This window comes from Lynx rufus, unplaced genomic scaffold (genome assembly GCF_022079265.1).
Source record: "Lynx rufus isolate CCGP_SWC_20201006 ecotype Redwood Valley unplaced genomic scaffold, mLynRuf1.p SCAF_11, whole genome shotgun sequence".
Classification (NCBI taxonomy): Eukaryota; Metazoa; Chordata; class Mammalia; order Carnivora; family Felidae; genus Lynx; species Lynx rufus.
The window spans coordinates 35,513,638-35,540,206 of NW_025814825.1; the positions used below are offsets into that span (position 1 = coordinate 35,513,638).

General features: G+C 42.9%; 1 protein-coding gene across 1 annotated transcript in view; it reads left to right on the top strand.

Moving 5' to 3' along the window:
• The window catches only part of PLCE1 (phospholipase C epsilon 1), a 321,538-nt gene that overhangs the window by 210,595 nt on the left and 84,374 nt on the right, over positions 1-26,569 (top strand). Inside the window, exons 5-7 of the mRNA XM_047072225.1 lie at positions 9,757-9,902; positions 14,661-14,919; positions 16,506-16,711. Of these exons, the coding sequence (XP_046928181.1) occupies positions 9,757-9,902; positions 14,661-14,919; positions 16,506-16,711 (611 nt within the window). The remainder of the gene's footprint in view (positions 1-9,756; positions 9,903-14,660; positions 14,920-16,505; positions 16,712-26,569) is intronic.

Sequence of the window (26,569 nt, forward strand, 5' to 3'; positions counted from 1 at the left end):
GGTTTTTGGGGCACCTGGGTGGCTCAGTCGGTTAAGCGTCTGACTTCGGCTCAGGTCATGATCTCACAGTTTGTGGGTTCGAGCCCTGAGTCAGGCTATGTGTGACAGCTCAGAGCCTGGAGCCTACTTCGGATTCTGTGTCTCCCTCTCTCTCCCCTTCCCCTGCTTGTGCGCTCTCTCTCTCTCTATCTCTCTTTCTCAAAACTAAATAAACTTAAAAAAATAAAAATATAAAAGCACAAGCTTTTGATTTGGCTCGTTCCTAGTGCACAGGTTGTGTAACCTTGGACAAGCTACCTCTGCCACTCTGAACTTCAGCTTCCTCATTTGTAAAATGGGAATGGCATTAGTCCCAGCCTGTGAGGCCAAGAGGATCAAAAGGGATAAGCAGTGTCCCTCTCACAAGTGCATGCCCAATACATGGCAGCTGTTGTTAAGTATTATTATTATTATTAAAATCATGTGAAGAGGAAACAAAATTCATAAATGACCCTGCGATAGGATCAGGATAGTTTGGAGCTAACAGCTCACTTATGTCAAGACTTGTTATGTGAACTCCTAGCCATGGGTTTTAATCCTATTATTGAATGGAATGAAATAGCAAAGACCCTATTCTAGGACTATCAATAAATACTTTCACAAAAGGAGAGGACATGAATGAGATAAGGCTCACTCTTGAGTACCATTTAATAATTGGTTTCAGAATGAATGATCCATCCAGTGGAGTATGGTAGGAGATCGAGCAGAGGCTAACAGATCCCGCACAGCTGTTGGCAGTTCTCTACAGTCCATTTAACCAGCAATGGCATTTGCATACCTAAGTCTCCATGTTTCCTCTGGTTGCTTTTAAAACAGTAAACAGCCATAAAAAAGAATGAAATCTTGCCATTTGCGACAATATGGATGGACCTGAGGGCATCGAGCTAAGTAAAAGAAGTCAGACAGGGAAAGACAAATACCTATGATCTCACTTATATGTAGAATTAAAAAACAAAACAAAACAGTAACAACAACAACAAACCAAGCTCATACAGAGAACAGATTGGTATTTGTCGGAAGTGGGGGTTAGAGGGTGGGAAAAATGTGTGAGGGTCAAAAGGTACAAACTTCAAATTATAAACAATTAAGTCATGAGGATGTGATGTACAGCATGGTAATTATAGTTAATACCGTATTGCACATTTGAAAGTTGCTTAAGAGAGTAGTTTGTAAAAGTCCTTATTAGAAGAAAAAAATTTTTGTGTAACTAAGTATGGTGATGGGTGTTGACTAGACTTATTGTAGCCACCATTTCATAATATATGTAGGTGTTGAATCACTATGTTGTATGCCCGAAACTAATGTTATGTGTCAACTATACCTGAATTTTAAAAAAGTAATGCAGGGTGCCTGGGTGGCTCAGTTGGTCGAGCATCCAACTTCAGCTCAGGTCATGATCTCACGGTTCATGGGTTTAGGCTCCATATCAGGGTCTGTGCTGACAGCTCAGAGCCTGGAGCCTGCTTCTGAATCTGTGTTTCCCTATCTCTCTGTCCCTCCCCTGCTCACACTCTGTCTCTCAAAAATGAATAAACATAACAAAAAAAAAAAGTAATGCAGTGTCACAAAGTGGAACAGCAAAACATTTTCAGAACTTTTAATAAATGTATTCTTTATGCAAAAAGGCAGTTTAAATTAAGTATGTCACATTTGGAATTGAGCACTTGTCAGAGCTTCTAGAATTCACATCCTGGGAATATTTACATGTAACTTGTGACACGAACTGTTGGTTAAATGGAACCAAAATAAACAAAAAGTATTTTTTTTAAAAAAACAGTAAACAATTCTGGGGAATTTAGAATTTTGAATATTTAGGGAATTTTTAGTTGAAGAACTTGAGAATAAACATCCTTTGCAAACTATGGGGACAACATTCTGCAAACATTAGAAGGATGATTTCTGTCCTCCAGGAGTAGACAATTTAGAAAACGTGGATATATAAACCACTAACTTAACTGCAAGGCAGAACATGCTATCTTACTTTCCTCATAGTTGTTCCAACTCCTCCTGCTCTGCCTAGCATAGTTCCTGGCAGATTCATGGGCATACAGTAACTGTTTGTGGAAAGAATAAGCACCGTTACAGAGAAATGAATAAAGTACTTGGGGAGACCAGCAGAGACCAAGGAATGGTAAAAAGACTGGACTTCCAAAGATGGTAGCATACAGATGGGTAAACTTGGCCTTGTACTTAATCATCTTATCTACTGTACTGCTCTTTAATTGCTTGCTTATGTTATTTTCCCCCATAAGGTCCCAACCTCCCCAAGAGTAGGTACCATATCTGTCTTGTTTACTAGTGTCCAACATGGTACATGGGATATAGTAGATCCTCAACATACTCTAAGTTTTTGTTAAAACAGGGAGGGTCATCCGACATATTTATCAAGGCTTCCTCCCACCCCAGTCACAAGTTAACAGCAACTCAACTCAAGCCTGCTTAAGCAAAGTTCGGGCATTTTTTGGTATATATATATGGACTCTTCATAGGACTTCAAGTATGGCTGGTCAGGAATCTAAGGTCCTCAGGAATCCATCTTTATCTTTCTTTTGTGTTATCTTCATTCTTAGGCAGGTGCCCCTGATATCATGGCGAAAGGCATCTGACTCCTATCTTTACATGTTACAATTCCAGCAAAAAAAAAAAAAAAAAAAAAAAAAAAAAAAAAAATTGTGTCTTTTTTCCTGATAGTTTCAGGAAAAGACTCAATCAAGGAGGGCTCTGGTTGGTCTGGCTTGGGTTATATACCCATCTTTGAACAAATCACTGAGTCCAGGCCTAAAGGCAGGGGAGGAGCAGCACCATGAATTCTGTATAGATGAAGATAAAGAAAGCTGATTCATCTAAGAGACATCAGACAGCCAGAGTTAACACACAAAACTCCCTATGTATTCACATCCCAAGGAAACTGGACAATAGCACAGAGATAGGAATAGCCAGAGAATAGGAAGTGATACAAAACATAGTAGGGTTGAAATGTCGGACAGATGAGCGGTGGCCAACAGTGGGAATTAATGTTGGAGATATTAATATAGATCAGATGGTGCTAGGCTTGAAGGCCAAAAAAAGAGGTTTAGAGTTTGTTCTATAGAGAGTTGTGATACAATGTGAGGGGAACAAGATGGAATATAATCCAAGGTATATTTAGGGCTTCTCTAGAAGCCACCTTTAGGGGCCTCTCTTTTCCCTTCTGTGTCCCTTCAAAACCACAAGTCACTGGTGGAAACGTGCCAAGCAGGACATGGGGTTCAAGAGGCTCTCCTGCAGCCACTTCATGTCCAGAAGGATGCCTGGGCATATGTAACTTGCTGGCCTCTGCAGCCTCAACACAGAGATTCCCAGCATGAATATGTCACAGCCTCTGCTGTAAGGAGCTCCCAGCAGGGGAAGTTTGGTCTCGGACAAAGTACTGGAAATATACCTTCATATACACGTATACGAATATGTACACACACACACACACATATATGAATACATATAGGACTGGGTGTTTTGAATAGGAAAAAGGGGATATTTTATTCCTCATGAGGAGTCAAGGAAGCCTTCAGAGAAAAGGGAATATGTGTGTTAATCCTTTTACTAGGAAAGGCTTGTGCTCAGGACACAGACCCTTCTCAGGGCAAGCACAGATTCTTCCTGGTTCAGCCTTGGACTCCTTCCTTGCAGTTAGGAGAACCTAGAGATTCCTTCTTCAGGACTTCTGTGTTCTGCGTCCTGGAATTCAGCTTCTCTACAGCTCAGGTAACAGCACTACCAATGGCATTCCTAGCAGTAAACACTTATTGGGCCTGGGACTACATACCCAGTGTCGCGTGACCTTTGGATACAATCTCCATTCTCACCCTCACAATCCTGTTATGAGGTAAATACTATCCCGTTTTACCGAAGAGGAAATCGAGGCTGATAGCTAGGCGACCTGCCTGAGGCCCAGGCATGAGGAGACAGTGGAATGGGAGCCAACACAGCTCACTCAGCCCAGCGCCATGCTCTCGACCTCTGGGCCCTCTGCCTGCCCCTGCCTGCTGGCAAGTGGGCGACACCCCGGCCTCGGGGAGGTTACAGAGACGGCCATCTGTGCAGTACTACAGAAATGACACTTCAGCTGTGACTAAGGGCTACACCAGGGGTGCAGAAAGGGACACTGAACCTGTGACGTAGTTTTCACCCTAAGTATGAGAAAGAATCACCGGGGAGTTATCTTAAAAAGCAGCTTCCTGGGGCGCCTGGGTGTCTCAGTCGGTTGAGCATCTGACTTCGGCTCAGGTCATGATCTCACAGCTCGTGAGTTCGAGCCCCACGTCAGGCTCTGTGCTGACAGCTCGGAGCCTGGATCCCGCTTTGGATTCTGTGCCTCCCTCTCTCTCTGCCCCTAACCCACTCACATTCTGTCTGTCTCTCTCAAAAATAAACATTAAAAAAAAAAAAAAAGCAGCTTCCTGGGCCCTGCTCTCAGAGACTCTGGGCGAGAACTTGAAATCTGCATTTCAACAAACACCCTACTACTACCACTAGAGGTTCCAAGGCCAGTGATGTGCATTTTGAAGAGTGCTACCTAGGCAGGTGTGTGTGTGTGTGTGTGTGTGTGTGTCTGACAATGTGTGTGTATGCCCACATGCCCACGGTTCAAGGGTTGTTTTAGGAAAGCTCTGCGAAGGGCAGATGTCAATGTGCACTGCATATCGACAGAGCGGCTTTGTCTGGGTTTTCACTGTCTTCTTTAGATCTCACCATTCGAGCCCAGCCCTTGCAGTTAGGGGGACCAGATACCCACTACAAAGGATCATCTTTCTATGAACATTGCTCAGCATATTAAAAAAAAAAAACTTTTTGGCACAAAGACATTTGTCTCTTTTTTCTGGACCTGGGAACAGCAGTAGGAAGTGTTCAGGCCTTTTCCCAAATATAATCCCTGACCAATTGGAGGCTGAGAATCCTCTCTGCCAGCGGCCTCCTGGGACCCTGGGTGGCCTGCCTGTCGGTCAGAGGCACCAAGCACCCCCACACTGGAGATGTGGGAAAGATGCTCTTAGTCCTTGAGGACGTAAGGTCTAGTGGGGGAGACAGAACAGACCCATGTGAAAGAGTCAGACACACAAATACAATAAAAATAAAGCAGATGCAAATCCTTGCAGCAGTGAGAATCCCAGTGCAGATGTGAGCTTGGTCTCAGGGTCCACCATCAAGTCACAGGAAGAAGTTGAATGTGAGTTGCTAGGTGAGCATCAGAAAAGCCTTCCTAGAAGAGGTCACATTCACTCCTTTGCCATGTCTCATGGAGCACTTACTGTGGGCACTGCTACTGGTGGGCATGGCAGACCCAGGGTCTGCTTTTGGGGGAACACAGTGCTGACTGTGCAGGGGGTCTGGGGTCAAGGAGACTGGGGGCCCCACATAGCCCAGCACATCACCCAGCCCAGATGGGAAATCAGAGCAGTCCTCTTCAAGGAAGTGGTGTTTTCATCAGATTCCTAAAGGCAGCCCTGCCCCTGACCTTACGGGAGCCAAGATGAAGTACAAAGGACAAAGCAAAAAGAAGGCCCCGGCCTGTGGCCTTCCCACCTTCTCTTTCCATCCTGGCTTGTGTGCCTGGGTGTGGACACTTCAGACCTCCAGTTCAAACTCCATCCACACACCCCACCCCCACAGGCCCTCCGCCAGCGTTTGGGCCTGGAGTTATGATCTCCCTACAGGAGGACTGATCCAGATACCAGGCTCTTGCAGGCCCAGAAGGGGGCTTGAGCTGTTTAGACAGGGGACTTGGGAGTCCTGAGTCTTCAGGGATGAATGATCTGGAAGTGAGTACACAGCCACTGGGCAGACCCATTCCCTCCACCCCATCACAGGCCTTCTAAAGCATGGGACCCAGGGCAGGTCCTGAGGGCAGTTTTACCTAATCAAAGTCTGGGGGCCATGGAGACCCATCCCATAGAAGACCCCTGAAATGAGAAAAGAAAAGGCCTTGGTCATCTCCCTAAAAGCAGGAGTGTGGAGAAAGGTCGAAGGTGAGGTTGCAGAACTGATGGGGGCCTGGTGGCCAAGGCAAGGATTTGGCTTCACAAAGGACACGGGCAGGACATGGTGGGGGCCAGGGAAAGGTAATTTATGAATGGAGCAAAAGCATTCCTTCCAGACTGAGCTTGTGTGATGCCAACAAGGTGTTTGATGTGAGGAGAGCAAGCTGTTGAGTTTGGCTAGGCCTGAGAGTACTGACAAAAGCAAAAGAGGCAGAAAAGAAGTGTCTGGAGAGGAGCAGTTGTGGAGTTTGTAGGCCTGTACCCAGGGTCAGGCCCTCAGGGTAATCACAGAGCCTCTGGGAGGGACTCTTACGGAATTAGGTAGGGGCCAGATTCTGTCTTTATTCTGTGCTAACCATTCAAATAGGGCAAAGTAATCTGCCACATTTAACACCTTTCTACTCTACACTTGAGTTTTAGTACTCTCTATATGTGCAGTTTTTGTGTTTTTCTGTGTTATTCCAGTCCTGAAATTCTTTCTGGATTGGCAACACATCCCATTTTCCACTTAATAAATACAACCACCGTTTATGCCTTGGGCAACATTTTTCAGTCATTGCCAAATCCTTATGGGGTTTTTTGTGACATTCGTCTTTCATAATTAGTGATGAAAGTCACATCACTTAATGCCTATAAAATTATAAATACATCAGTCCGCAATAAGACTTTTTTTTTGTCCCTGAAGTCTGTACGCAGATGGTGTGTGTGTGTGTGTGTGTGTGTGTGTGTGTGTGCGCGCGCGCGCGTGTGTGCGTGTACGTTTGTGTGTGTGTTTATGATAACAGTGCTTACATAATCTCAACAACCAGGCCCTGGGGACTCACACTTGGAGATGGAACGGCTGGTTTAAATTAGGTTTCCATGTGAAATACTGTATCGCTATTTTTTTCCTAACATTGTGGGAAAGTATATGGAAAATGATTTGACTGATAGGAAATAAATCTGGATGCATGATCAGGATTGAGGCACCAACCACGTGGTGGTCTGCGTCTGCTCTGTGAAGCTGGCCTCTCCAAGGGAAGATGGATTAACCCTTTCAGGCCACTAGACTAGTAAGTCACTGTGTGGGACCAGAATAGCCTGAAAGAGCAGTGACTCTCCAGAGCTGCTGATTGGCAGTCAGTTTCAGTAAAAAAGGAACTACAGCCACAAGAAGAATATAGCCAGAGGGCTCAAGAACTAATGCATCAGGTGTCTTTGGGAACGCTTTTAACTTTTGGGGATTTATTTCCATTTGTAAGAAGATGAGATTGAATTTCTAGCTCAAAGAGTCAATAATTATGACTCTAAGTGTTTGCTCACAGTTTCCCAGAGCAGGATAGGGCTCATTAAAGGCAAATCACATGAAAGGAAAAACTACACAGAACACCCATGACACTCAGTCAGTATTGACAAAACAGTTTCTTGCTCTGGAGAGTCAGGGTTTCACAAAGGTGACTTTTCTTTGACTGGGTAACCAGGTGATGAGGGCACAAGGCATAGAGACAGTGAGCAAGGAATCGCTTATAGCTGCAGGAGAAAGGATGGATCTGGGACTCGAGAAGGCTCCTGTGTGCTCAAAACAGCCCCGGGAGATCAGAACAAATGGCCATCTTAGGTTCTCCTCTTCCCAAGAGGCTCTGAATTCCTTGCAGGATGATCTGGACCCAGGCTTGTCCTAGGAGTCTGATTCCAGATCTGTTCTCCTGATGTTGCACGAAGTCCAGAGCAGGCTGAGAGCAGAGGTGCGTGCTCGGGGCCCACTGGGCTGGGGCAGGGGCTCAGGGTGGCAGGTGGTCCCTCACATCCTGCATCAGCACTCCCGGCTGGTCCCACGGTGTGACCCTGTTTTACCGATTAAGGTCCCTGGTGCCACTGTTTTGCTTTTTGTTTCTGTGTAAGAAAGAGAAAAAAGGTGTTCAGCATCTCTCTCTTCTGTTCTCCTTTTTTCATTGCTTTAATCATATTTTTGGTACTCTCCTTGGTATCTTCTCCTTTTAGTCTGACTCTGTGTTCAAATATGCAGCTCTTAAGCAAGTGCTTAGGAAAACCTAAGCGGTGCCAAGTTTAAAGAAACTGTCACCCCTCATCAGATAAAAGAGTACCGCACTGGGAGTCCTAGTTTTGACATTAACAAGAACTGTGACCTCAGAAGATCACTTCTCCCATGAGCCATAGATTCTTCATCTGGAAAAATGGTTTGGACCGCCCTCTGTGGTTGCTGCCAGCACTAAATGTCATTTGTTCCTACCATTTTATCAATGGGGCCGATGGGGGTGGGAGGGAAGTGCAGTATGCCGTAGACCTTAAACTCTTTTTTTTTGTTGCAGTTGTCGTGGGTCACCATGAGTGGGTGTTCTGGCCTCCCTCTCCCTCAGGCCAGGGAAATGAGGTGGTCCCAGGTGTCAGCACTGTTACTGAACCAGTGCAGCTAATGGGCCATGTGGGGTCAAGAGCAAGGCTTTGGTTTGTTAACAACTAAGTTTATCAGTCCAGACATTAGCTAGGAGGGAGAAAGTAACTTAAATGAACACAAGTATTCAAGCACCAACGTATAGGTAGCAGCAAAATAATCTTAGAGATTAAGCAGAGGATCGAGGCTGCGTATCATAAAGGGGGGGGGACTTAGAAGTAGGTTATTATTAAATGTTATACTCTACTCTGTGTCGTAGAAAAAACTAATCACATTAGAATAACTTTCATCCCAGACCTTGTGTATACACATCAGGCATTTAGTGAGTGGTTAATAGTGCTACCTCTGCGGCCCACACAACTAAATTCAAATTCAGGCTTTACCACTTTGGGTTGAAGACTTGCACAAATCTCTTAGGCCCTCTGTCCTTCAGTTTCCTCATCTATAAAATGAGGATAATAATAATCCCTGACTCCAGACTGTTGTGAGAGATGAGTTAACATATGTAAAGTGCTTAGAATAATTCCTGGCACCCGGCACATAGTAAGTGCTATGTAAGTATCTGTTCATTATTAGTTAGTCATTTGAGCAGCATAATAGATAAGGGGTTTATGAAAGATAGTTTAAATATATAATTTTTTTGCATTTTTCATTTGATAGCATGCATTTTACTACTTGATAAATATTCTTTTATTTATGGACTAAGTGCATTGATTGCATTTAATCTTGCTGCCCATCAGTCAAACGTATTTATATGTATTTTAATCGATATTATCCTTGGGCTTTATTTTCTTATAGTCTCATGGAATTTTATGGATCGAGAGGGAGTTCATGAATTACCTTTCAGCCTCCTTACTTTAAAGATGAAGAATATGGAGAAGTGAAGTGACTTTCCCAGAATCCCATAGCAAAGCAGTGATGGAGACCCAGAGCTTCACCTCCGATCTCTCAGCTGGGTCTTTCATTTCCCAGTACTAAACTGATTTTTTAAAAAAAAGAAAAAGAGTGGGGTACCAAGGTGTCTCAGTCTGTTGAGCTACTGACTTCGGCTCAGGTCGTGATTTTGCGGTTTGTGAGTTCGAGCCCCACATCAGGCTCTGTGCTAACATCTCAAGCCTGCTCCAAATTCTGTATCTCCTTCTCTCTCTGCCCCTCCCCTGCTCACACACACACTCTCTCTGTCAAAAATAAACATTAAAAATTAAAAGAAAAAAGAAAGAAAGAAAAGAAAAAGAGTTTTCCTGTGGAAAAAAAATATTCCTTGAGTTTTCAGGACATAGGTTCAGTGGATCCCCTCTCTGCATTTTCTAGGTGAGCTCCTGGGTAACGTGGCTGATCCTCACGGCGGGCTCCATGGAGGAGAAGCGAGAAGTCTTCTCCTATTTAGTGCACGTGGCCAAATGCTGCTGGAACATGGGCAACTACAATGCTGTCATGGAGTTCTTGGCCGGCCTCAGGTATGGGAGTGGGGAATACAGTTATCTGGGTACGAGGTGAATGGCACTGAATTAATTGCCCTGGAAACCACATTTACCCAAACCAGGCACTTAGTAGTGATTATTTGCGGGAAATACATTATCCTTTGCTAACACCACAAACCTTGCCCCTCAAAGATGTAGCAGAATTCAGCCCCTATGGCCAGTCATGCTCCTAATTAACTGTCTGATCTGTTGGCCAAGCTGGGTAAAATTTCCTGCTTGCATAACTCCATCCGCCCCATCACTGACCGCTGCTTACCCTCTGTGTCCTGTAAATCCCACTGTTATCTATCTCTTTTCAGCTCTGCCTTATGAATTGCCTCAGCACTGTAGAATCCCAGCCACTGCCTGGGAATGGCTAACACTGATAATAAGCATTCAATAAAAGTAGTTCTTATTTTTATTGAACACTTACTATGTATCAGGCACTGGGCTGTGCATTTCCTATGCATTAAATATTTTAATTCTCATAACAGTTTCTTGGTAGATTCTAAAATTCCTACATCTTGCAAAAGAAGGAACTAAAGTTAGAAGTTAAGTCATTCACCCCAGGCCATCTGGAATGGCTGGTATGTGAATGCAGGCAGCCTTGATTTGAGAGTCCTTGCCCTTCACCTCCGATATCTTGCTCTTATGCCTTCTCCACTAAGCTGATAATAAGATCACCATTTTATCAATAAAGTCTTCTACCTTTTTCCCTTTCAAGCCTCAGTTACCCGGCATAAAGTAACTGCCCCTCACTCTTAATGGAAGGCAATGTGGTGTGAGGAAGAGCATGAGTTGTTGGGTCAGAACAATGGGATCAAATCCTGGCTCCCCCATGGAATAGCTGTATGGTCTGGGCAAGGTGCTCGACCTCCTTGAGCCCCAGTTTCTTTATCTGTAGAATGGGGATGATAATAATAAAAAGCACCTACTTCCTCACCCAGGATTTAGTGAGATAGTACGAAGTGTTTAGCATGCATGTTTGGCATGCAGTGAGGCCCCATAAAGTGAACCTGTTGTTCTCAGTGTCTGAGATTCACCTTCCCAGTGAGGGTTCTCACTATAAATAGATCTTGCTCCCTAACGTTATCAGGATTTTTCTTTGATTCTCCAGATCCCTGCAAAGGGAATCGTGGTTGGGGGAAAAAGGAAATTTCTCAGAGTTGGAATTTTTTTTGTCCTTTTGAGCTTTCTTAACTAAGAATAAACTCAAATGACCGTGTCATTGGCATTCAAAATGATACATACAGATGTATCAGGCATGGCTCAAAAGAAGGAAAAAATAGAAAAAATACTGAGAGAACAGGAGATGATTTGGATGATTGGATTCTCTTTGTGATAAGTTTTCTACAAAGAACCTCTGGTATTTTTCTTTAAAGAAAAGATTACATTATGATAACATAGTTCTATTTTAATGACACTTCTCCTCTGTGTTTGGCAAGTTGGTGCCAGCTATTGTCTGGGGACCTCACTTCCTCTCTTCTGGACATCACTGTCCTCAAAGCATGGCAGCTGGCTTGCTCCGAAGTGAATGACAAGAAAACAAGGCAGAAGCTGCAGTGCCTTTTATGACCCAGCCTCAGAAGTCACACGCTGTCACTTTACTACATTATACTGGTCACATAAGACTAGCACTGGTTGATTGTGCGTGGGGTCTGTGCTACACAGGGAGGTGTGGATCATTGGAAGAAACAATTAGAAGTAAAAATATTTACATATAACAATATTTACTCAATCATGGTGTCAATTTAAAATAACCCAGGAGCGCCTGGGTGGCTTAGTTGGTTAAGCATCTGACTCTTGATTTTCAGCTCAGGTCATGATATCACAGTTCATGAGTTCGAGCCCCACATTGGGCTCTGTGCTGACAGTAGGGAGCGAGCCTGCTTGGGATTCTCTCTCTCCCTCTCTCTGTCCCTCTGCCCCTCCCCCACTCATGAGCAATAAATAAATAAATACATAAATAAATAAATAAATTTTAAAAAATAAAAATGAAAAATACAATAACCCAAATGAATATCAGTGGGGAAATGAATGAAATAACATGATGTATTCTTACAATGGAATATTATTTAACCACCAAAAATGTTTTTGAAAAATGTTTGATATCATTGGAAAACACATAATATATAATGCATAAAAATATCTGGGAACAAGGCTGTCTTTACTTAATAGCCCCAGCAATATTTATACAACAACATTTATAAAACATTCAGAACAGACATCTACAAGTAGAATAAATACTGGAAGGAAATATACCTAATGTTGCCTGTGGATGTAGAACTATGGGTGGGTTTTCTATATTTTTGGTATTTTCCAGATTTTCTACAACAAGCATCTAGTACCTTTATAAACAGAAAAAGAAAGTTTTAAAACAGTGTCAGGTCTCAATCTAACAAAAAACCATTGATCTTGCTGAGGTTTGTCTTGTGCCCCCAAATGTACTATGACTACTGTCACTCACAGAAACAAGGGCGATTAAATAATGTCTCACTCATTTATTGTGTCTCACTCATTTATTCACTTAGTTTATTCACACTTCCATTTCATGCCCCAAAAGGGATTCTTACCACCTTATAAGAAACCAGGTATAGGGCAGGCTGGACTCAGTGGGGTGAAATCAGGAAACAATTTTAGTTTCCTGACCTCACTGTCGTTCAAACCTGCCTGACTGACTTTCCCTGCCCCCTGCTCTGGGTCATACCTTGGGAGGTCCTATAGCTTTCCCGGTCACTGATGGGGTCAATAACTTGTCTCATTCTCCTTTGCTCATGAGCATGAATAAATCTCAGAAACACACAGCTGTGCAAGAAAAGCAGGATGCCTGAGTACCTAATGTGTGACACCATTTATATAAAGTTTAAAAGCACTCACACATCCCTACAAACTGCTGGGTGATCTATACCTATGTTGGGGAAGCATACACAATTGTAAGGGAACGAGAACACTGGTCCCCTTTGTGGTCCCTTTTGGTGAGGGAAAGAGGAGTATGTGTTCCTGGAGGAGCCCACTGAGGTCTCAACCACATTATTAATGTTTTGTTTTTAATGTTTATTTTTGAGAGAGAGAGAGTGAGCAGGGGAGGGGCAGAGAGAGAGGGAGACACCGAATCCAAAGCAGGCTCTGTGCTTAAAGCAGAGAGCCCGATGTCAGGTTAGGACTCATGAACTGTGAGATCATGACCTGAGCTGAGCCCAATGTTTTATTTTTTAAATGGGTATGTTGGTGCGTGGGGTTTGTCATGTTGTACTTCTCTATGTCCTTTGAATGTCTTCTCTTGGACATAGTGATTTTTTAATCCAGTCTGATATAAATCAAAATTTCAACCTCACCTTTGGTTTAAAGCGTCACCTTTTCCCCACATTTCGCAGCCCAACAAATCTCAGAAACCTGCAGTGGAGCAGGAGAACGGGGTTTATCTTTTCTCACTCCAGCTCGGGGTCCTTGCAGAAAAAGTGGACAGGAGAAGAAAGAGGAAGGGAGATGGGGTAAAGGAAGCAAAGGTCTCCCTTGATGGGGACAGTTATAATCTGCCTAGGTGCTCCCAAAGAGAGGTGTGCTTTTAGGGTTCCTCCCCAGTCACTCCTCTTACATTCCCCCACCTGCTGCCCTGTAGGTACCTCTCACTGCACCATTAGCCAGCAAGGAGCAAGGCGCACTCAGTCCCCAGGATCCAGCTCTGGAAACCCTGTCCTCGCAGACTCTTTCTGCTAGGACCCCTCCTTGGGCAGCCACGTGGACACGTGGAACTGCCCCTCACAGTGGCCCTTACAGACTCACAGGAAACACACAGTGTTTTGCCCTCCCAGATTCTGCAAATGCAGGACAGGCCCACGGGAACAGCCTTTGGGCAGCCCTACACAGCCTGTCATCTTTAGACTTTTCCAGGCAGGAGTCACACACCAGGCTAAGTGATCAACAAACTCAGGACAAAGGTCAGCCTCTCCATGGAGTTCACTTGAAGCCCCTGCCCTGGGATGGTCCTCCTCCTTCTCACATATAGAGGGCTCTGACAACTCTATCCAAAGAAATATTCCCTACCTGGCTGCTCAGAGCCAATTCTGCATGGCATGATGGACGGTTATATACCACAGAGGGCAAAGCTGTTGGGGTACCCTTGTGATGAGCTGGTGCCTCTCTTTAGGAAGTGGGGTACAATGTCACCTGTTGTTGTCAGCAGCAAGTTCATCATAGGAAAAGTCCCATCTAACATCCTGTTATGCAAATAGTATTTTAAGATCACGTCCCTTAGGATAACCCGTGGCTTAACGTCAAAGCTGGATTTAGTAAAAGCAGTTCTATAAAAGAGACCAAAACAGATTTCATGTATTTTACTGAGAAACTGGCCTAATCCAAGGATAACATTTTAAATATCAAGAGGAGTGGACGCACCATATTTTCTGCAGATAGTCCTCCATAAATATCTGTACAAACCATATGACCCACTAGGTTTCCCTTTCGGCTATAGCTGCCAGAAAAATTCAAACCTAGGTTTAATGCCCACCTTCCAAAATTAACTCCTTCCACAAATAACATGTGTTATTTGTATCTGTCCTATTTAATTTTGTGTTTCAATTTTTAATTAAAAGTAATACCTCATTTGGGGAATTAGGTGGAGATAGGAGTCCTAAATAAATATCAAAACAGTGAAAACTGAGGCAAAAAGAATAAATTTGCATGGAGCTTGGGCTATATACTACAAATGATATTATTTCTCCTTCAGTCTCAAAAAACATCATTTACTTACAATAGGTCAAGAAAAGTTTTAAAAATGTGGCAGTTTATGGACCAGTCTGACCTAGAGACCATGAGGAGCCTGAAGGATGCCATGGCTCAGCACGAATCTTCCTGCGAGTACAAGAAGGTGGTCACACGGGCTCTGCACATACCTGGCTGTAAGGTGGTTCCGTTCTGTGGGGTGTTTCTGAAGGAGCTCTGTGAAGTACTGGACGGAGCCTCCGGCCTCATGAAGCTTTGCCCGAGGTACAATTCCCAAGAAGAAACTCTAGAGGTGAGTCCTTTCAAAATCTGAAGTCTTTATTGCTGCTTGGCTCCTCACTCACTAAGGCCAAGAAAGAACCTGCTGAGCCTAGGCTAATCCTTGTCACTGTTGTGCTGGGTCACAGGTCCTTGGAAATTCCTGAGAAAAAAATGCTGGCTGGCACTGTTTGGGGCTTCTTCTTGTTAAATTAGCTTGAATGGGGCAGTGTGTAAGTACCAGTGAAAATGGGTGTTGTTCTCTGATTTTTTTTAAGGGATGATGGGGTTTTCTTCTCTCATTGGGTGGGAATGTCTGTATGCAGAGGATAAGAGAAGTCAAGCAAGAATAGTAAGTTTTCTGAATCAGAGAAAGAAAACATGGCGGGAGGTCAACGCTGCCTTGCTTTCCTCCTCTGTGGGAGGACCCTGGAGAAGCTGGCGTCTCATGTAAAGACGAGCTCCAGGCTCTGATCACGGCTGTCTCAGCTCTCCCAGGCCCGTGGCTTCTTGTTCCTGACTCCCAGAGGGGAGAGGACCTTGTGAGCTTTGACTCAGGGTATCGGGCATTGGAGAGAAAGGGCTCGGAGAAACTTGAAGAAAATAAGGAAACCGCCCTAGATGGTGTTTAGAAATGAAAGAAGAGACTGAATTGGGAGAACTTTACCAAGAATTTTGAGGAGTCCATAGCTGGCAGTTTCAAACCCAAATCTAGGATCATTGTCACCATGGCAACAGCAACACTACTGACCTTTCACACACACACACACACACACACACACACACACACTCACATACACCCCTTCTCGGTGGCCGTGAGAAGACTCCTAAAATTTCAGCCTCCTCTGTGTCACCTGGGAACCAGGCATCACCTGGTATCAGGGAGACTTAAGAGCCCCTGACAGGCACAGGTAACACTACCAGCTTGCATCTCTCTGGCTTATGAGGGAAGATAAAAGTGCAGTAAATGGAGGAGTAAGCTTAACACAAGCCCTCCCTAGCACACCCACACCAGCTCAGATGCAGAGGATGTCTTAGACGCAGAGGATGCCACATCCAGTGGTGCAGCTGGAGCGCTTACCTCTGATGGGAGAAACTTCCTGATCATGAATACAAACTATAAGAGCTTTAAAACCTCCAGGAAACCTCTGTGCTACCATAGGATATATGGGAAATAAAGCAAACATCATTCTTTCTCTGTGTTTCCCTTGGGCCCCAGGAATGTTATCTGGTTCCATAGAAGAATGGACTTCTGTCATGGTTTTTCTCAATTCTCTCTGCCAGGAGAAAACAACCCTACCCTTCCTCGGCAAAGTAGGGCTAATCTTCTCCCTCGGGAGCCTTGAAATAATGCTGCTTTTTGTGTTGTAAATTTGAAACGGAGCGTTGATTCCTACAGGAACTAAAATTGTCTTAGTGGAAACAAGAGTGAGTTCCGATAGCTCATGTGGTGAAACGAAAAAATGTTTTCCTGGAGGCTCTTTCTTTTTCTTTCAATAAGAAATAGACATAAGTGCCATTATTTATGGCTGTTGTGCTTTTATTTCCCTACCCAAGTCTTTTATTTAAGACACAGTACATGAAGTTGCAGTAACAAATTCTTGGTATGTTTTTCTGTAGTTTGTAGCCGATTACAGTGGACAAGATAATTTCTTACAACGAGTGGGACATAATGGCTTAAAGAATTCGGAGAAGGAGTCCACAGTCAACAGCATCTTTCAGATCATCAGGAGCTGCAGCCGAAGTCTGGAGGCCGAGGAGGAGGACAGCCCCAGTGAAGGAAACAGCTCCAGGAAAAATTCCTTAAGGGATAAAGCCCGATGGCAGTAAGTTCTACACTGTAAAAAGAGAGATGCTCATTTTTTTTCCTTTTTCCTATCTCAGTTTGGTGTTAGGTGGACTCCTAACAAAACCCCACCATGACTCTACCAATTCTGAATTTGAATTTTCCTTTCTAACTTGGCTGCTTTGTTCTAGACTTACCGCTCGTAATTTAACTTCTTGCCACCTGTTATCTCTTTAAAAAGAATAAGCTAGAGCTATCCTGTCATTTCTAAAAATTCAACAAATAAAGTTTTAGGATTAGAACCATGGTATTTATTAATTTCATAGCTTCTGTAAAAAATAATTGTTATTGATCATGGGGTGGGGCACGGGGACAAGCATTAATATATTTTTAAGTCAAATACACTGATTTATTAGGGCTGGAGTGACACCCTGAAATCAGTCTTTTTAGGAGCTCCCCTAAGCCTCTGGGTGATTGTAAGTCAGGTTGTTTAAAGATCTCATTTCTGGGTGCCTGGGTGGCTCAGTTGATTAAGTGTCTGATTTTGGCTGAAGTGATCTCATGGTCCGTGGGTTCAAGTCCCACATAGGCTCTGTGCTGACAACTCAGAGCCTGGAGCCTGCTTGGGATCTTCTGTCTCCCTTGCTCTCTGCCCCTCCCCTGCTCACTTGCTCTCTCCCTCTCTCTCTCAAGAATAAATAAACATTTTTAAAAGAGAGAGATCTCACTTCCAGAAACACGGTTCTGCAAGGTGGCATCTGTAGCTTTAAAACTGTTCAGTTGTTCCAATTGCTTGTTTATCTACAGCCGTTGCTGCCTACCTAGACATGTGTACCCACAACTACATGACAAGTTCAGAAATCAGTGGTCTTGGGGCATATATTATGCCTCTTCAAGGCCATTTGTTCATGGGAAAGTCTAACTCAAATGGCAGAGCCTGGTCCAGCTAGAGGAATCCTCTAGCGCCATCTAAAACCTGTCTACTGGCTTTGACGTCTTTGCCATGAAAGATTTTATCTGTAGTCAGTACTCATGAGTCATACCTTGCAGTTGTCTTTGAGTCCTTATGCACAATTGTGTGCATTTATAAGACCTTGTAGTTTGTTTTACAAAGCCTTTTCTGGTTGTCTCTGTGTGTGTGAGCCTATACTGGGAAGGGCAACAGTGTTTTCAGAAAATAATTTCTTTGGATTTATTGAGCTAAATCCTTAGAATCTGTTGTGAACATAGAAATGAATGCTTTGTGCCTGAATCTCTAATGCTGTTATGTTTTAAGGAGATAAACCTGTATTCCAGATTCCTCCAAAGGACCCAAGTGCTCAAAGAATAATCTTACCACAGTGTCTGGGCCCTAAAGCTCAAATGTCTCACAAGTAGCTTCTACCAGTTGTTTTTTGTTTTTTAATTATCTCAAATCAAAGATTATTTGAAAGTTTTCTCACTAACTGTTGCCGACATTAGTAGCAATGTATATGCAGAGAGAGGACCGTTGATAAATAAACACATGTCTGCACAGGAAGCATCTCATAGCCATTTAAGTCCTTAATCTATATCTGCCTTTACTTGCCTATCTGTGTTTATAGGTATCTAGGTATATACTAAACTCCTTTCACAAAAGATTTTGTAGATGCTTATAAGAATAAATATAAATAAGGGCGCCTGGGTGGCTCAGTCGGTTAAGCATCTGACTCTTGCTTTTGGTTCAAGTCATTATCTCATGGTTTGTGGGATCAAGCCCCATGTTGGGCTCTGTACTGACAGCAAGGAACCTGTTTGGGATTCCCTTTCTCTCTTTTCCTCTCTCTCCACCCCCCCCCCCCGGCTCTTTCTCTCTCTCAAAATAAATAAATAAACAATAAAAAGTGAATAAATATAAATAATTGATGATATTAAGGGAAAAGAGAAATAGGATAGGAAAAAGTAAAACATAATCAAGTGTGTACTATCCAGTCTTTACAGTGACTAAATTTTGTTCTGAGAATTCTTAGTGACCAAAAGAAAGAAACAATCATGATCCATGATAAGTTTCACGGTATTTATAAGAAAAATCAGACAGATGATTTAGAGAAGAAGCACGCCTTTTCCTTTGTTACACCCTACTAGGAGAGATACATCATCCCTGAATAGATAAAATAATGAATTTCAGATGGCTCTTCTTTATAACAACCTTCTCTTGGGGCAATGTGGGGAGGGGTGGGAGGTGTCACTTAAAGATGTCAACCTTTCTAAACTACTTTTAGGAACGCTGCCTTTGATTGAGCCTTAGAGACTTAGCCTCTGAGTTTCCCTTAACATCTTTTTGACGTTTTTTCTGGCCTGGAGTTCCTTCAAGTAATACATTTCTTATTTCATCCAACCACTTCTCCAGAAATTTTCATTCCCAATTTTCTACTTATTCTCTTGTCCCCTTTCTAATCATTTTATCATCTACATCCCAAGAATGTTGTTCTTTCACTTCCCATTTTCCAGCCTTTACTGGTAAGCAGTCTTAGAAGGGGAAAAAAATCACAAAAATGCAAATATCCTGTGAAACCATGTTAAAATCACATTAAAAGCTAGGTCACTCAGTACCAGAAATAGTTTGTTCTACCCCAAGTGGCTGCTCCTCTGAAAAGAACCAGCAAACACAAAAACCGGGGGTGGGGGTATTTAATAGAATTCACTGAACCCAAATCAGCAAGCACTGTTCCTGGGACCATCTGCCAGGCCTGGGGAACCTATTCCTGAACCAGAGCCCCATGTTATAACTTCCAGCACAGGGATGTCTGTGGCAAAGGGATTTCCAAGTCCCAAAACCCATAGGAACCATGCTTTGTTGTTGATTTGGCCGAAACAAAGACTCTATAAACCTTTAGCCCTGTTCCTGTGGCAGCCATCAACTCTGTGAAACTTACATCAAAGAAAGAAGGGACAATCTCATGGTCATTGCTTCTCCCAGCCTGCAGAGTTCTCTTATAATTTTTCTCAAATCTCCCAGCTACTCCTGCCAGAAAACCCATTTGAAGCACTCACGGAAACCCCAGGAAAGTGATTATAAAAAGTTCAAGTCCTCAGCAGGAAAGGAATAGGGTTTAGAGAATCTCAAAAGGTCAGTGGAATTTTAGGGTCAACTCATCCAACTCCCCTGTACAGATGAAGAAGTGATGCCCATGGAGTCACTTGCCCATGTGATGCCTACAGAGCTGGGGCATAAGCCTGACCACATTTTCAGTACAAGACAGGGTCTTTTCTCCTGCAGTGTTCAAGGCATTTCTTGTTACTGTAGAGGGGCTAACCTCAGCTTCTTTTTATTTCTAGTTCCTATAGATTGGGAACATCTGAATTATAAAAACACTCCAGTTATATTTTATACAACCTGTAAAACTCATTAATAAAGACTTTTTGGGGTGCCTAGATGGTTCAGTCAGTTGAGCATCCGACTCTTGATTTTGGCTCAGGTCATGATCCCAGGATCATGGGATTGAGTCCATATCAGGCTCCATCCTGAGTGTGGAGATTCTTAAGATTCTCTCTCCCTCTCTCTCTCTCTCCCTCTGCCCCTCTCCCCTGCTCACATAAAATTTAAAAAAGTGATGATTTTTTTTAAATTTACCAGCACGGAGAATAAAGAGTTTTGTCTGTGTGAGTATGTGTAAGTCATGGAGGCATAAGAGAAGCATGTGATACCATTGCAGGAAAATGGAAATTAAGAATATTAAGATGTGAGGAGCCTGGGTGGCTTGGTCGGTTGAGAATATGACTCTTGATTTTGGTTCAGGTCATGATCCTAGAGTTGTGGGATTGAGCCCCACATCAGACTCCTTCCTGAATGTGAAGCCTGCTTAAGATTCTCTCTCTCTCTCTCTCTCTCTCTCTCTCTCTCTCTCTCTCTCTCTCTCTAGTAAGATGTGTAAGAAGAGTGTGTAGTCATATAGGAGCTGCAAGCTCTTAATATTGTTGCCCCTCTTTAAGATGCTGCAGCTTGGGGGTGCCTAGGTGGCTCAGTTGGTTGAGTCTGACTTTGGCTCAGGTCATGATCTCACAGTTTGTGGGTTCGAGCCCCATGTCAGGCTCTGTGCTGACTCTCAGAGCCTAGAGCCTGCTTCAGATTCTGTGTCTCCCTCTCCTTCTGCCCCTCCCCTGCTCATTCTCTGTCTCTCAAAAATAAATAAACATTAAAAAAAAAAGATGCTGCAGGGGTACCTGGGTGGCTCAGTCAGTTGGGCAGCTAACTGGCTCAGGTCATAATCTCACAGCTCATGAGTTCGAGCCCCATGTCGGGCTCTGCGCTGACAGCTCAGAGCCTGGAGCCTGCTTCAGATTCTGTGTCTCCCTCTCTCTCTGCCCCTTCCCTGCTCACACTCTGTCTGTCTGTCTGTCTGTCTCTCTCTCTCAAAAATAAATATTAAAAAAAAAAGATGCCGCAGCTTAAGAAGAATTTGTACATTTGAAGAAATTGGATATAAGTAGATAATGAGTTCAGACAGAACCTTAGAATGGAGACTGCTTGAGATGATTAAGAACTCAAATTTTGCAGTCACATTGCCAGCACTCTCTATTTATGTCACCTGGGTAGGTGACTTCATCTCACTAAGCCTTGGTTTTGTCATCTAAAATAGGGATGGCCATACTGCTTTATAGAGCTGTTGTAAGGATTTTGTGAGATAAGCACTTTTACACTGTAAATGCCACATAGATGGGGTTATCGGGGCATGGCTGCCATCACACCCTTCAGTGCCAAGCCAGGGCATCTGGGGGCCTGACACTTAGGTGTGGGCACTTGGCAGCAGTCACCATTTTAGGACCTCCCCTCAGTCATGCTCCCCTTCCTTACTGGAGAGAGCTGAATTCTGTGCCCTCCTACTCCAACTGCCTCCTTGAGACTTGCCTGGAAGATTATTCAATCCCACAGGGATAGAAAATAAGAAAGCTGAGCAGAAGGAAGTACAGTATCTGAGAAACACACACACACACACACACACACACACACACACACTCACTCACACACACACTCTCAATGTGCAGGCACAAAATAACAAAATGACAGGAAACCAGTTATTCTCCACAGAAGATGGTATAGACCAGTCTCAATCTTACAAACACCCACCTCATAACATCCTTCACATATAGTTGACTGCTTCAGGCCAGCCCAGACCCTAACATGGTCTCCCCTACACCACCCCTGGCTTTGCTGGGCGTACCTGGGACCCTCTCTGTCTCTCTCTCTCTCTCTTCCTGTCTCCTCAGCCAGCACCCAAGACCAGTCCTACTTCTGTGACCTATAACAAAGAAAGCCATTTCCCACTGTCTGCATGACATTCAATTCAAGCTAGTTTATCACTTGAATCCCAACTTGAAATTTGGACAGCATTTCCACAGTGAAGCAATGTTTGTTTGGTGGTTACATTCTAGAATATTGACTCTGCACATGTAATCCAGACAATAATAATATTAGTAATATTTAACATGCTGTTATTTATTAAGAGCCTACATTTGAGCAAACACTGTCCTGAATATTTCACATATATCACATTATGTAATCCTCACAATAGTTCCGTTTTACTCAGGATCTTATACCTCCCAGGGCCAGGATTTAACCTCAGGCAGGCTGGCTCCAAATCATGATGAATCATGGTCCTGTAATCATAATAACATTGTAGGAAGTAATGAATAGTTATTAAGAAAATACATAACTAGGTTGGGGCGCCTGGGTGGCTTCAGTGGGTTAAGCATCCGACTCCTGATTTCGCTCAGGTCATGATGTCATACTTGGAGAGGTGGAGCCCCCGCATTGGGCTCTGTGCTGACAAGGTGGGGCCTGTTTGGGATTCTATTTCTCCCTCTCTGTCTGCCTCTCCCCTGCTCTCTCTCTCTGTCTCTCTCAAAATAAATAAATAAACATTTTTAAAAATGCTTCTATTTCTCCCTCTCTCTCTGCCTCTCTCCTGCTCTCTCTCTCTGTCTCTCTCAAAATAAATAAATAAACATTTTTAAAAATGCCTAACCAAGTTGATTAATAGCCCACTTGTTCCCGCATATAAGATTTTCATTAGGGAACGTTAGAAAAATATTTATCTGTCAATTTATGGTTTCTAACTGACCGACTCTGTGGAACTTCTCCAGGGGGTTCAGATACACACTTTCCTTCTGTTTCACTCCGTGGTCTTCTTCTTAGGGCATATGACCTAAGTTTGACAAAGTAGCTTCTTTGCTGGTAAATCACATCTTTGATCTTTGATTATGTTATTTGGTCCCTAAATAACCCTTTAAATGCCACCTACTCCTCCTTGTAAACCCACAGGGATTTGTCTCCTAAGAGAATCAGGCACAGAAGTGCAGAACATCCACCGTAAGATCTAAGAGACAAAGCTACTAGTTTCTGTCTTGAAATGAACTTATTTCATTACCAAAACAATTGTCACTTTTCTCTTAGGCATTATCTTAGGCTTTGTAATGTAACTGTTAACACTCAGCATTAGTCCTTTTTGTGTTCAAAAATAGAAACTGATGCTAAGAAAGACAGTGTCTCTCGTTCCCAGTTTACATTAGCTCTGAGCAGCAGAAAACAGGCTCCAGAAAAGCTGCACAGTTTTCTTTCCAGACACTGTTTTTTTTGTGTGTGGTTTTTTTTTTTTAATGTTTATTTATTTTTGAGAGAGAGGGAGACAGTAGCACCAGCGGGGGAGGAACAGAGAGGCAGACACAGAATCCAAAGCAGGCCCCAGGCTCTAAGCCGTCCACACAGAGTCCAACACGGGGCTCGAACTCACGAACCGAGAGATCATGACCTGAGCCGAAGTCGGACGCTTAACCAGGCACCCCCAGATGCTGTTTTTTGTAATACCTGAAGTTTTTCACTGGAAAATATTTGATTTAGCTCAGAACTCAAATTAAATGGAATATGGGAGACACTATTTCTTTTGCTCAATTAAAATCAGAAGTTATATGTCCAAATTAACATAAGTTGTACTTTATGGGTACAGACACCAATTGAATCCTTTCTGCTCTTAAAAAAACAACAAAAACCAGAAGTGTGACCTGGAGAATGTGAAAATGATCCCAGAGAAAGGAAATAAAAAGTTAAAAGAGCTTGCATGTGGCCCTAAAGAAAACCCCTCTAGAGCAATAGTTGGGCCCATTTAGTGTAGAGAAAAGGAAGGTGGGGAAAGGAGAAGCAGGAAGAATGAAATCTTGGTCTTCCTATATTTAATTATAGTGGTGTACTTTACTGAGCCAGACACAGTGCTAAGTGCTTTCTTTGCAAGTACTCTTATTTGAGCCTCACCTGCTCTGTGAAATGAGCATTGTCTTTTTGCCATTAACAGATAAGTAAAGTGAGGTTGAATGATTTGACCAGGTCACACAGCAGATAGGTGGCAGAGCTAAACATTAAAACCACAGTGACTATAGACGGCATGTTCCTAACCACCATTCTATGTGTATGAAGCATGAGCATAAGCATTGTAGACGAGGACATAAATAAATATTGGTTTTCCATTGTTCTTGATGGCAGTTTCAGAGGAATCAAGCTAGGCTAGACATAAAGGATTTTCTTTTTGTTTCTTCACTTTTTATCATTAAGTGCAACATTAAGAAAAGTACATAAAGGGTGCCTGGGTGGCTCAGTCAGTTAAACGTCTGACTTTGGTTCAGGTCATGATCTCGCGGTTCCTGAGTTCAAGCCCCATATTGGGCTCTGTGCTGACAGCTCAAAGTCTGGAGCCTGCTTCAGATTCTGTGTCTCCCTCTCTCTCTGCCCCTCCCCTGCTCATGCTGTCTTTCTCTCTCTCAAAAATAAACATTAAAAAAAATTTTTTTAATAGTTACAGAGAGGGAGGGAGGCAAATCATAAGAGACTCTTAAATACAGAGAACAAACTGAGGGTTGATGGGGCGGGGGGCGGGGTATGGAGGGGGACACTGGGGGAGAGGGGGAAATGGGTGATGGGCATTGCGGAGGGCACTTGTTGGGATGAGCACTGGGTGTTGTATGTAAGCGATGAATCACGGGAATCTACCTCCAAAACCAAGAGCACACTGTATACACGGTATGTTAGCCAAATAAATAAATAAATAAATAAATAAATAAGGGGAGAGGGGGAAATGGGTGATGGGCATTGCGGAGGGCACTTGTTGGGATGAGCACTGGGTGTTGTATGTAAACGATGAATCACGGGAATCTACCTCCAAAACCAAGAGCACACTGTATACACGGTATGTTAGCCAAATAAATAAATAAATAAATAAATAAATATTTTAAAGATTTTAATTTAAAAAAATTTTTAAGTACATAAAATAGGGTGTGTTTGCAGCTAGCACGCAAATCTTGATTTCTAATAACATTCTTCAATAAAAGAAAGCAAAGTTCCTTAGAGAAATGGCTGATCCTAGAGCTAGGGCAGGAAATACAAAAGATGAGCCTGGGGCATTTTGTTGTACCGGAAAGTAAAGAAGTGCTAAAAACAAACAAAGGAAGTACAATAAACTTCAAAGGAATACAAGAGCCAACTAAGAAAGCTTCTGATGGCCAAAGCTGGGACAATTCAAGCTACAAAATGAAGTAGAATTAGATTATAAACTAAAATATTAAATAAATATTCATGAACCCATATACGTAAATGATAAACAAACAGATGGGAGAGAAGAGACAAATCTCCCACGCAGAAGAATTCCAAAAAACCTATATAGATATTCTGCCCTTGAGGAGGTAGAAAATAACTTTGTACCCCTTACATGTACATGTGGACTTCCTTCCAAAGAGGACAATATGCAAAGGAGTTTTAAAAATGTCATTGAGGTGGGTGCTTGTTGGGATGAGCGCTGGGTGTTGCATGTAAGCGATGAATCACAGGAATCTACCCCCAAAACCAAGAGCACACTGTACACACTGTATGTTAGCCAGTTTGACCATAAATTATATTAAAAATAATAATAAAGAATAACTTTACAGTGGGACATGACCAACACAACCTCAGTCAGATCAACATCAACAGTTAAATCATGTTAATAGTATTTTCCCTGGCTGTGATGTGAGGAGGACTCTCTAGCCCAGTGAGCTTCCTCCCCAGAACTGATAGCCCCAGTCTAATTATGAGAAAAATATCTGGCAAATTCTAATTGAGGGACATCCTACAAAATACCTAACCAGTGCTCCTCAGAACTGTCAAGATCATTAAAAACAAGGGAAGTGTAAGAAACTGTCATATATAAGAAGAGCCTTATAGGAGCATGACAACTAAATGTAATATGGTATCCTGAATAAAATCCTGGAAAAGAAAAAGGACATGGGGGGGAAAGAAACTAAGGAACTCTATGGAGTATGGACTTCAATTAATAATAATGAATCAGTATTGGATTATGAATTATGTCAAACATAGCATCCCAATAAGATGATCATAACAGGGAAAACCAAATGTGGGATCTACTGTTTTTGAAATTTTTCCACAAATCTAAAGTTATTCTAAAGTTAAAAGTTAAAAAAAAAACAGATGTATTTTGGGGGCACCTGGGTGGCTCAGTCAGTTGAACATCCGACTTCAGCTCAGGTAGTGATCTCAGGGTTTGTGAGTTTGAGGCCCACATCAGGCTCAAAGCTGTCAGCATGAAGCCCTCTTTGGATCCTCTGTCCCCCTCTCTCTCTGCCCTTCCCCCCGCTTGTACTCTCTCTCTCTCTCTCTCTCTCTCTCAAAATAAATAAATAAATAAACAAACTTAAAAAAAAAAAAAGAATGTATTTGGATAATCAAGTCAATGCATGCGTAACTCCCGCCCACAGTGAAACATTGCCCAGCACCAGAAACCGTGTGTTTCCCTTCTCAATTTTGTCACCCTTTCCCCTAGACTAAAATTCACTACTACTTCCTGCTTTTCTTTATAATTATATCCCTCTTGTGCATTTCTAAATAACATAGTATAGTTTT